The sequence below is a fragment of the Rhinatrema bivittatum genome, chromosome 5, assembly GCF_901001135.1.
Source record: "Rhinatrema bivittatum chromosome 5, aRhiBiv1.1, whole genome shotgun sequence".
Classification (NCBI taxonomy): domain Eukaryota; kingdom Metazoa; phylum Chordata; class Amphibia; order Gymnophiona; family Rhinatrematidae; genus Rhinatrema; species Rhinatrema bivittatum.
Window position 1 is genome coordinate 228,871,829 of NC_042619.1, and position 12,331 is coordinate 228,884,159.

Here is a 12,331-nt window from a genome sequence, read left to right on the forward strand (position 1 = left end):
AAACCTTTTTTAAACCCAGCTACACTAATTGCCTTAACCACATCTTCTAGCAATGAGGATTGAGTGAAAAATAATTTTCTCCAATTTGTTTTAAAAGTGCTACTTGCTACCTTTATGCAGTGCTCCCTACTCCTTGAATTATCCGAAAGAGTAAATAACCGATTCACATTTACCCATTCAAGTCCTTTCATGATTTTGTAGACCCCTATCATATCCTCCCTCAGCCGTCTCTTCTCCAAACTGATCAGCCCTAACTTCTTTAGCCTTTCCTTATAGGGGAGCCATTCCATGCCATTTATCAATTTGGTCACCTTTCTCTGTACTTTCTCCAGTGCAACTATATAATTTTTGAGATACAGCGACCAGAATTGCACACTGTATTCAAGGTGCAGTCTCATCATGGAGCACTGACATCCTGTTCTATTTGCCATTCCCTTCCTAATAATTCCTAAAATTCTGCTTGCTTTTTTGACTGCCGCAGCATACTGAGCCAACCAACTATGACGCCCAGATCTTTTTCCTGGGTGGTAACTCCTAAAATGGAACTTAACATCATGTAACTTCAGCATGGGTTATTTTTCCCTATATGCAACACCTTATACTTGTCCACATCATATTTCATCTACCTTATGGACCCCCAATTTTCCAGTCTTGCAATCACAATCCATTTGTGATTTAACTACCCTAAATAATTTTGTGTCATCTGCAGATTTGATCACCTCACTCGTCATACTCCTTTCCAGATCATTTATAAAAATATTAAAATCACCGGTTACATCAGTAAACACCTAAGCAAAGAATTAATTTAGTCTTTTTGCGATGGCCTTATCTTCCCTAAGTGCTCCTTTAACCAATAGAACATCTAACACTCCAACCGACTCCCTCGCAGGCTGCCTTCATCAGATATATTTTATAAAATTTTTATTGAGTTTTTGCCTCTATGCCAACTTCTTTTCAAATTATCTTTTAGCCTGTATTATCAATGTTTTACATTTAACTTGCCAATACTTATGCTTTTTCCTATTTTCTTCAGATGAATCTTTCTTCCAATTTTTGAAGGAAGATCTCTTGGCTAAAATATCTTCTTTCACCTCACTTTTTAACCATACTGTTTGGCCTTCTTTCTGCCTTTCTTAATACGTAGAATACATCTGGGCTGCGCTTCTAAAAAATTTTTTTAAACAATATCCACGCTTGTTGTACGCTCTTAACTATAGACACAAAATTGAAAACACAAGTTACCAACTAGCTCCATTTTTGGAAGATAGCTGATCCGGCCTTTTACCCCAGGGCATGAAAGGAAATAAAGGAGAAAATCAAAATTACAAGTCCATGAATGGCAATGGGATAAAAACTCTAGGACTAGATTAATGCATCCTCTCAAAATGAAGCCAGGTGGTCACCTCAGACCCAAATTTTACATATCTGGCAGTGCACTGTCTAAACATTTTATTACGAGGGGTTTTTTCCCCCCCAAAAGCATTTCCAAGTGTTTTAGGTGCAGAAATGGGCTTTGTTACAAACTGCCCATCCAATATGCAGATAAATGTACACGCATGTGTCATATTCACAGATAAGTTTCCTCCAGACCGAGGGGAGCTGTTGGGAAGGGGTTTGCACTTAACAATGCATAGTTCTGGATTTTAAGAAGTCTGCATCCTTTCCACATAACATTTCTGTAGAGGTTTTACCAGGTTAACTGTGTGTGGATGGGTTTGGTGTGATAATTTTCAAAGTGGACTTAAATCGGCTTTGAAAACTGTTGTATCTTCTATGTTAGGATACAACATTATTACGTGCTGGGTGACACGTTATGCCATGTGAAGGCCTGGTAAAATCTAACAAAAAAAAATTTCGAGAAGAGGGGGAAAAAACCTGGTTTTCCTCCCATGGCTGAAGTAGGAAAATTGGAAGTTCTTTAAAATGTGCCCACTTCTAGCCATACGGGTGTTCCTTTTTTTTCTTCCAGGTCTTCATTCACAGCTTTGGCGCCCCCAAGCAGGCGCCGGGAGCGTGGGGCTGGACCGGGCCACCTCCTCCTCCGCCCCTCGCGCTCCTCCCCCCTCACTCTGCCGAGCCGGACGGACGGTGCAGCATGGAGGCGGGTGCCGCTTTGCGGGTGGCGGCGGCGGCCGCCGGGCTCCTCCTGGCCTTCTTCGCGCTGGCGGCCGGCGGAGAAGGGGCGGCTGAGGAGAAGCAGCGGGGGAGCCGCGCCGGCGGGCCGGAGAAGGAGTGCCACTTCTACGCGGGAGGGCAGGTGTACCCGGGGGAGGCTTCCCGCGTGCCCGTCTCCGACCATTCCCTGCACCTCAGCCAGGCCAAGAGTGCGTGTCCGGCCGCGCGCGCGCGCCACCCCTCCCCCAAAGCGCCTTTTGCCTTCAGATCGTGGGAGAAGGGAAACAAAGACAGGGGGGAGGGCGCCGGAGGGAGAGGGGGGTGGATGGAGGGCCTGGGTCGAGACGTGGAGTGGGATCGGGGGGGGGGGGGGGGCGCTGACTTAGCCCGAGCCCAGCCCGGTTGAGCGCTCCGTTGGCCCGGGCTGCCGGATGCTCTGCTCGCGCGGCGCGGAAGGACACGTCATTGGAAGCTAGGCAGCCTTCTCCTTCCCTCCGCCTCTGCGGGCGGAGGACGCCAGAGCCAAGACCCTCTCGAATTCCAAAAAGATCGCCCCCGACGCGGCCGATTCCCCCGGAGTTTGCTAATGCTGCTTGACACCGTTCGTCAGTCGCTGCTTCTGCGCCATCTGTTTCAGAAATTATAATTGGAAAAACAAACAAACAAACAAACAAAAAATAACCTATCTAATATTTTTAGCCTGCCTTTCCAATTAATGTGCAAGTCGGTTTATAGCATTATTACTACCCTGCTATAAACCGTGAGCCCATGCCCCAAAGAGCTTCCAGTCTGAAAATGGGTGTTTTGAGGCACCGAGAGATGAAGCGACTTCCCTACATTCACGAGAAGGGATTTGAACTGGCGTCCCAGTTTTTAGTCCATTTCTCTAACCAGGGATATTTACAGGTCCCTGTATTGCAGAGCTCAAGCTGATTTTTATTGTCTTGAATAGTTGAGAAAAGAATCTATTCTTTAGAATAGTTCTGGTTTTTATCAAGTCACTCACTTCTGGTCTGTGCAAATACAAACATATAATCCAGGGGTAATAGTGAATTGGATTCAGACAGTAACCAATGAGGGCCCTGACGTTTACGGTTTAGGAAATTGATAGGCATGGGGGTAACCTGCACAGCGCGGCAGATACTACCATAAGCTTGCTGGGTGGACTGGATGGACCATTTGGTCCTTTTCTGCCATCATTTCTATGTTTCAGGGGTTAATTTGTATCATTTAACAGTGCTGCTAGAATAGCCATCACAAAGTAACTATGCAATTGACATGTAGTGCAGTAGGATAATAGCCATAGTGGCCCTGAATGCAATTGATATGTCACATTAATACCAATTTGGGTGATTGAATGGCACCTAAGAGGACTCATGATGTTCATAGTCTTGATAGACTGATCAGACTTTTTGTGTATGCCTGTCTATAATTTCCAGTTAGCAAAGTTAATACAAATGGCTTTTTATTATGTTAATGTCCAGGTTATGTTTAGGTGAAACTAAAGATAGAAATTACCAAGCTATATTTTGAACATGAGCATAAAAGAATCAATAATAACCATCTGTGACTACAGTTGCAGAATGACTACTATCCACAGATAGCTTGTATTTTTTTCCATTGAACAAAAGGCCATACTTTGTACTTCAATATGATGAGATAAAAGTAGAGAGGAGGTCCTGCATTTGTGAGCCCTTGAAAAAGCACAGTTTGTACAGAGTGCCTTTGGTTTTTACAGCCTCCCTTGCTCTGGCCAACCAGATTTAAGGTTTGTCAACCTACTTTTGACTGTGTTGAATATCAGATTTCAGTTTACTTTTGATTTGCTTTGAAGTAGCCTTTGAAGTTTTGCTGGTGTGGTTGCTTGGCTTGCAACTTTTCTGTGAAATCTTTCTTGGGCATGCTTATTTGCTTTAGTGTGAGATAGTAAACTGCTGTGTGAGATTATGCCACCTGGTCTAGTCTCAGGGAGGGAATGGTAAAGTTAAACTTATCAGACTGCATGTATGGGAATGGCACACCAGGTCCCAGGGTAGAAACCCAGCCATTGCCTGGTGAGTTTAAGCTCTGCCTCAGTGACATTGCTCAGCTTTGTCAATGAGGCCCTAGGCAATTACCCCGCTTGGCCCCCTCCCCACCCAGCCCTGATCTCTGCAGAGTTCCTTCTGAGATGAGCTGATCTGTTTGAGTGCTGTTCTGCTTACCATTTTTGCTAGGATTAACTGCCCTGCCCTGATATTGTACTTATTTATATTCTGCTTTTCAGCACTTCAAAGCAGATTACATTCAGGTACTGTAAACATTTCTGTCATCACAGAGGGCTCACAATCTAAGTTTGTACCTGAGGCAATGGAGGTTTAAAGTAACTTGCCCAAGGTCACAAGGAGTGGCAGCAGGATTTGAGCCCTGGTTGCCCTGGTTCGTAGCCTATTGCTGTAACCACTAGGCTGCTACTCCAGAGCTTGGCCCCTCTCCATGGAGGCTGGCGTGCCACATAACATTTTTGTTAATGTGGGTATGCCTTGAGCTTGAAAAAGTTGAGAAACACTGCGCTATACTTTTGCATTATAAGGAAAAAGAGATCAGTGAATGGGTTTATAAGTAAAGACTAAGGAACACACGTTCTCCCTTCTCTATCACACTAATTTAGTGCTTTTTTTTTTTTTTTCTTGTTCTAGTTTCCAAGCTAGCACCCTATTGGGAAGGAACAGCAGTAATCAAGGGTGAATTTAAAGATCTGAAGTTAACAGATTATCTGGGAAAATATCTTGTGTTTTTCTTTTACCCTCTTGACTTGTAAGTACGTGTTGAATAACTAAGCATTTGAGATTTAATTTTACTAGAGCTGCAAACTAACATATACAAGATTTCCTTATTTTTGTTGTACCATCCTGCTACCCTTATCCAGATGGTCTTTAGTCCCTAATTCACTGCAATGCATCCGATATTGCAAGGTCAGCACCTGCATGGGATTTGTTTGTTGCCGATTCAATACGGTGCGCTCGGCCGCGTGTTGGACACGTGTCTATTACCCCTTATACTGTAAGGGGTAATAGTGCCTTGAAAAAGCGTGGCCAAACTCGCGAAAACTAATAGCGCTCATCACGTGCAAATGATTGTTGATGAGCCTATTAGTTAGTCGCCTGGGATCTCAGAAATTAACGCCTGCCCAAAGGCAGGCATTAAGCACAGATAGCACCAGGAAAGTGTACAGAAAAGCAGAAAAAACTGCTTTTCTGTACACCCTCCGACTTAATATCATAGCGATATTAAGTCGGAGGCACCAAAAATAAAAAAACTTCAAGGGGAAAAAAAAACGGACGCTCAATTTTGCCGGCGTCCATTTTTCGAATCCATGGCAGTCAGCTGGTTCAAAAACAGGCACCGGTAAAATTAAGCGTCAGTTGTCAGACCCACTGACAGCCGCCGCTTCCGCTAATAAGGAGGCGCTAGGGACGTGCTTATTAGCGTGGGCCCTAATTTAAATACAAAATCATGCGCCCAGGAGAGGTGCTTGGGCACGCGTTGGGAGAGCGGGTGCTCAACACGGAGCACCGGCTCTCCCGCGCTTTATAATGAATCGGCCTGTCAGTTGGGTTGTTCCCTTTCCATCTCATCTACAGAAGTTGACTCTTACAGCCAGCATTTGGAGTGTAATCGAAGTGATTCTTCGACGGTCTGCCTGCTGTTACCAAGAGGAAAGGGATGCTAACTGCCTTAAAATGTACCTCTCCTGTAAAAAAGTCGCTATGAAAACAATACCTTCAGTTTGTCTATATGTTCCTTCATAGTTCCAAATTGTGGGGGTTTTTGTCTTTTTTTTTTTAACATAATTGGTTACTGGATTGAGACCGTTCCAAGCTGATAAACCAGTGAGGGAAAAAGCAATGGGACCATATCATGCCAGTATTAAGGGATTACACTGGCTATCAGTTCAGTATAGGATGAAATTTACTTTTGTGGTGCTGGTGTGTTTGAAATGTCTGCACGGGTTGGGTCCAAGCTATCTGGCTGATATTTCATCATGGCATAATCCCATTCGTGATTTGAGATCTGCTTCCCAATTGTTATTGCCACCTTCATCTGAGGGGTTGATGTGGCTCACTTACCTGTAAAAATGCCTTTAGCTGCTTTGTACCAAGTATTTGGAATGGGTGATTCACTGTGAAACTAATTACTTAAAATTCAAAACCTTAGCCAAGGCATGGATATTTACTACAACATTTGAATAACTTATTCAGGATTGCCAGGTGGGACATGTTTTAAGGTGCTCAGAGAAATCTATTGGGAACTTATTAATTAGGGTATATTGTGGATTGTAGTTTTGGGAGGGGGTTTGTTGGGGGGTTATTGTATATAGTTATATTTGCATTATTTGATTGGATTGAAATCCATTTAGATGCTGTTGGGAAATATAGACTATCAAATTTTGATGATGATAAATACATGTAATTGCATCATCTAAAGAGAATATACAACTTGAGTTTTAATCTCAACTTTTACTGTGCTGTTTTTATTTAAAAAGATGTATATTCTGTACACTTTTTATACTTGTATATTGCCTTATTCCCCCCCCAAAAAGGACCCAAAGTGGTTTACATAAACAAAAAAATCAATATAACATCATAAATATAATAAAAGTAGTAATGCAGACCTACCTCTCACTAGGTAAGTGATATGCTATGACATGTACCTTTACGTTCTCCTCTTATTCTCACAACCTTGCACGCTAATTTACTGAAGAGTATAAGTTCTATTTCTCTACTCCTAGTTTGTTTTGACATCCAATCCTATCGTTTGTATATAAGATTTCTACCCTACTCCTTTCTCACCTACCTAATTTTTCCTTCTCCCAACTTTATATTAAAACTTCATTCCATTTATTTATAGACCTATAGGTTCAGCAATATATCAATGTACCATGATTTATTTTACGTTTCTCTTTCGTTGTTCCACTGTTCCCCCCCCCCGGTTAATAAGTTTATTGTAAAGCACTGTTGCAAATACCGTATTTTTCGCTCCATAAGACGCACCTGACCATAAGACGCACCTAGGATTCAGAGGGGGAAAATTTAAAAAAAAAAAAATTGTGCTAAACCGGCTCTGCGTCTGGGCGTCTTATGGAGCAAATTAGGGGAGTGCATAGTTTTTTTTTTTTCTCCCCATTTTGTTTTCGGGTCTGGGGAGGGCCATTTAGGTCCACTCCCCAGATCAGAAAATTTTTCTTTCTGTGAGAACCCCCAAAACCCCCCCCCCCCCATCCCAACCCTTTAAATTAACAACCTCCACCCCCCTGACCCCCCCAAGACCTGCCAAACGTCCCTGGTGGTCCAGCGGGGGTCCAGGAGCGGTCCGGGAACGATCTCCTGGGCGTGAACCGTCGGCTGCCAGTAAACAAAATGGCGCCGACGGCCCTATGCCCTCACTATGTCACTGAGACCGACCGCTGCTATTGGTCGGTCTCAGTGACATAGTGAGGGCATAGGGCCGTCGGCGCCATTTTGTTTACTGGCAGCCGACGGCCCTATGCCCTCACTATGTCACTGAGACCGACCAATAGCAGCGATCGGTCTCAGTGACATAGTGAGGGCATAGGGCCGTCGGCTGCCAGTAAACAAAATGGCGCCGACGGCCCTATGCCCTAACTATGTCACTGAGACCGACCAATAGCAGCGGTCGGTCTCAGTGACATAGTGAGGGCATAGGGCCGTCGGCGCCATTTTGTTTACTGGCAGCCGACGGCCCACGCCCAGGAGATGATTCCCGGACCCCCGCTGGACCACCAGGGACGTTTGGCAGGTCTTGGGGGGGTCAGGAGGGTGGGGGGTTGCAGGAAATTAATTTGTCAGGTCTTGGGGGGGGGGGTTGTAGGAAATTAAGTCGGCAGGTCTTGGGGGAGTCGGGGGGGTGTTTGTTAGATTTTTGTTTGGTTTTTTTTTTATATTCGCTCCATAAGACGCACATACATTTTCCCCCCACCTTTGGGGGAAAAAAAGTGCGTCTTATGGAGCGAAAAATACGGTATTTGTTTTATTTAGCACAGTTGCAATGTTTCTGTTAATTGTAAACCGATGTGAGGTTACTAAACAAATGTCGGTATATAAAAACTGCAAATAAATAAATAAATAAATAAATGTAACTAGCCACAACACTCCCAAACAATACTATAAAATCTCCACCATGTCAATACCATCAGTTCCTGATATAATAAAAAAAAAAATCATAATAGAGAAAAGTTTTACTAGTCAGCTGAGCAGATTTAAACTAGAAATTACTCAGCCCACACAAGGAACATAAAGGTCTTATTTTTGTATGGCATATATTCCAGGTACATTCATTTAAAATAAGATTTTCTCTGGAGTCATTGTTTAGAAGTAGATGACTGGATAGAGACCCATCACTTGTCTTGCTAAGAAAGAACTGGCTGAGTGAAGACTCCGCCCACAGGGAGGAGCCCTGTGGGCCCTTACCGCAAGGTCTCAGCAGTGATGGACAACAGAGGAAACAACTTTATTATACAGCCAATGATGATCCAAGGAGCGGATCAATAGAGTCAGTCTGGAGAGGGTGACCTGTAGCTGGTCGGTCCGAGTAGTAATCCTCAGCGTGGAGTAGTCCGATGAATACCTTCTCTAGGCGTAGCTTATGCTGGCAACTCCGGTCATGGTCCGCAGCGCAGGGTAGACCAGAAGCCGATGAGAAGTTGCACAAGACAGGAGGGATCCGGTAGTGGCCCAGAAGCGAGGTAAGCCGAGGATCTGTACAACAAAGGTAGACGTGCAGGTTCTGTACTCACGCTGGTACTGTAGTAGTAGATGGAGGATCAGTACCGAGGAGGTCTGAACAAGAACAGCAAGGGTCGTCCGGGGACGATGCATGAACTCGCTGGAACAGAGAAACGGAAAGTAATGGCTCTCCGAGGAGTGGATAGCCCTGAGTGCGGCGCGGGTACCTAGGTCATTCAGTAGTTTAACGAGACGGAGTCCCATTGTGGCAGAAATAGCAGGACAGGAATCCTTGCTAACTCGTATTGCGAGAAGTCAGCTGAGCTTAAATATGGTAAGCAGATGACGTCATGCGGTGGGGACGCCCCTGAGGTTCCCGCCATGATGCGTTTAAGAAGGGGCAGGAGTGCGCGCGTTCCTTAGGTAACCCCGGATGTAAGATGGCTGCCGGGAGCGCCCACGCCGTCCCAGGCACGCCATGTGGAAGCGGAGGCCACCATTCTGCCCAGACTCAGAGCTGCATAGAGAAAGGAGGTGAGCAGCAAAGGTCGCAGCCATTAGTGTGTATGCACCGAATGTGGATCAAGGCCCTTTTTTAAGATCATTAAATGGAGTGTTAGAGCAATTTGCAGAAGGGTAGATCGTATGGGGATGAGACCATAACTTGGTGCAAAACCCCAAATTGGACACATCTAATTATAGAATCACGGTGAGTTGGAAGGCTACGGCAGAATTATCCTCTGTTATGTCTGGATGGGGAGTGGTAGACATCTGGAGGCAGCGTTTTTCCTCCTCCAGATCCTATACATTTTATTCTCCCCCCATGAGACATACTCGAGAATTGACTTCATACTCCTGGTAAGACTCTGCAGAACAAGGTGTCTAGTGTGGGGATTAGGGACATTACGTGGACCGACCATGCTCCTACTTGGGTTACAACTATCCTACCCAGATACTGGCCTGAGATATTGGAGGCTGAATGATAGTTTATTACAGGAAGAGAATTACTGTATATCTATGAATGCCTCTCTTAGAGAATATTTCAAGTTGAATAAACCCACACTAGGATCAGCTGGGACTTTATGGGAATGTTCTAAAGTGGTAATGTGTGGTCGATTCATAGCGCAGGCGACTAACTTAAAAGAAAGGGAAATGCGTAAAATTGAATTGTTGCAAGATGTAGCACAATTAACACAGCTCCATAGGGTAAGTTGTTGCTTGGAGAGGAGATGGAGCAACTTATTAAGTCGCTTGGGGAGCTTAAGGTACTTAGGTTACCGGAAGATCGTTCTCGGAGATCCAGAACATACAGCTCTGCGCGGAACCGTTTCAGAGGACAACTGCGCTTCAGCCAGTGCCCCACAGGCCGCCCTTGTCTAGATCGCAGTCCTGGTCTCATTCCTTTCGGGGATGAAGATCAGCCCGAGACACCCTCGCCCAAGGGACGGCCACTACATTTTCACAGTGAAACATTGCCGGCCCACTCTTCCATTCCCTGGATAGGAGGAAGCCTGTCGTTCTTCTACGAGGAGTGGGTCACAATCACCTCAGACCAGGGCGTCCTGGATATTCTACAGAGACAGGTTTATCTTTTCTCCGTGTGGACTAAGGAAACAGGGCGCAGTATGTCAAACGCTAGACCGCCTCCTGGATCTGGGAGCAATTCTTCTGATGCCACTACTGGATGATGGAGAAGGTACAGAGAAGGGCAACCAAAATGATAAAGGGGATGGAACAGTTCCCCTATGAGGAAAGGCTGAAGAGGTTAGGGCTGTTCATCTTGGAGAAGAGATGGCTGAGGGGGGATATGATAGAGGTCTTTTAAGATCATGAGAGGTCTTGAATGAGTAGACGTGAATCGGTTATTTATACTTTCGAATAATAGGACTAGGGGGCATTCCATGAAGTTAGCAAGTAGCACATTTAAGACTAATCGGAGAAAATTCTTTTTCACTCAACGCATAATAAAGCTCTGGAATTTGTTGCCAGAGGATGTGGTTAGTGCAGTTAGTGTAGCTGGGTTCAAAAAAGGTTTGGATACGTTCTTGGAAGAGAAGTCCATTAACTGCTATTAATCAAGTTTACTTAGGGAATAGCCACTGCTATTAATTGCATCAGTAGCATGGGATCTTCTTGGTGTTTGGGTAATTGCCAGGTTCTTGTGGCCTGGTTTGGCCTCTGTTGGAAACAGGATGCTGGGCTTGATGGACCCTTGGTCTGATCCAGCATGGCAATTTCTTATGTTCTTATGAGAGTCCAGTGGCATTTCGGGGGTACAGAAGCGAGATTTGGATCTGAAAATCTCTCTCTTCGCAGACGATATTTTACTCACTAACTAATCCAGTCCCTTACCTACAAAATGTCACCTCTGAAGTACAAGCATTTAGTGCGGTGTCTGGATTTTAAGATAAATCTGAAATCCTCAATATCAGTGTTCACAGCAGACCGTGCTACATCTTAAATCTCATTATCCTTTTAAATGGGCGACAATATCCATAAAATATCTAGGGGTGCATATAGGGCCTGACGTGAAGGAACTATATCGGTTAAATTACATTCCATTATTATGCACCGTAGAGCAGGATTTAAATAAATGGGAAAGAGAGCATTTCTGGATGGGCCGCATTGCTGTAGTAAAGATGAATGTGTTACCCCGCCTCCTTTATTTATTCATCACACTACCAGTTTTTCTTAGCTCTGCCATGCTTTGTGCCTGGCAGAAAATGTTTTTTAATTTTATCTGGTGAAAACAACCCCCACAGGTGTCACGCTGGCTGCTTTACCAACCCAGAGACAGAGGTGGTCTAGGGGTACCAAACCTAGAATGGTTCGCAGCTGCCCAACTTAAAGCTATACCAGTTATGCATAGGGGAAATCTCTATGAAACAATGGGTTTCTTTTGAGGAAGCTATTGTTGAAGGCATGCCCCTGCGAACTATGCCTTGGCAGCCGTGGGGTACCTGGATCACAATCAGTGACTTGGCAATCTCTTTGGACACAGCCATGAGGTTTTGGCTCAGGGGGCAAACACACCCTTTACGTTAAACAAGGGTGAACTAACTTGGATCCATGGAACTGGGTTTTAACAGAGATAAAAAGAAGAACTTTAACCGGCGAGCCGGATGCTAACTTAGGAATATAGACAAGCGACTAAGAAAATAACAATGGGACAAGGTATTAAGGAGGAGAATTTCTTAGATCATCTGTACAGTGAAAGGCTAACTAGAGATGATAGGCTACTCGCGGGCTGCATAATCGATTCTTCTGTTCATATGAGATAAGGGGCGGCTTAGTTGTTCAGCGGGCAGCATAATAGATTCATCTATTCCTATGAGTTAAGGGAAGGCCTGGTTGAACAACCAGGTCTTAAGTCTCTTTTTAAAGGTGATCAGGCAACGTTCGAGACTAAGGTCTGGGGGGAGCGAGTTCCATTGAGTTGGGCCGGACGTGGAGAGAGCTCTCTTCCTTAATGAGGTTTTAATGGGAGGGGC

At 44.7% G+C, this 12,331-nt stretch overlaps 1 protein-coding gene across 2 annotated transcripts in view; it reads left to right on the forward strand.

Annotated features, from left to right (window-relative positions):
• Nucleotides 1-2,034: 2,034 nt before the first annotated feature.
• PRDX4 (peroxiredoxin 4) overlaps nt 2,035-12,331 on the forward strand; it is a 45,361-nt gene continuing 35,064 nt past the window's right edge. Inside the window, exons 1-2 of one of the 2 annotated variants that reach the window (XM_029603403.1) lie at nt 2,035-2,324; nt 4,794-4,911. In XM_029603403.1, the coding sequence (XP_029459263.1) occupies nt 2,096-2,324; nt 4,794-4,911 (347 nt within the window). In that variant the 5' untranslated portion in view covers nt 2,035-2,095. The remainder of the gene's footprint in view (nt 2,325-4,793; nt 4,912-12,331) is intronic. The other variant, XM_029603402.1, reaches the window with a different exon arrangement.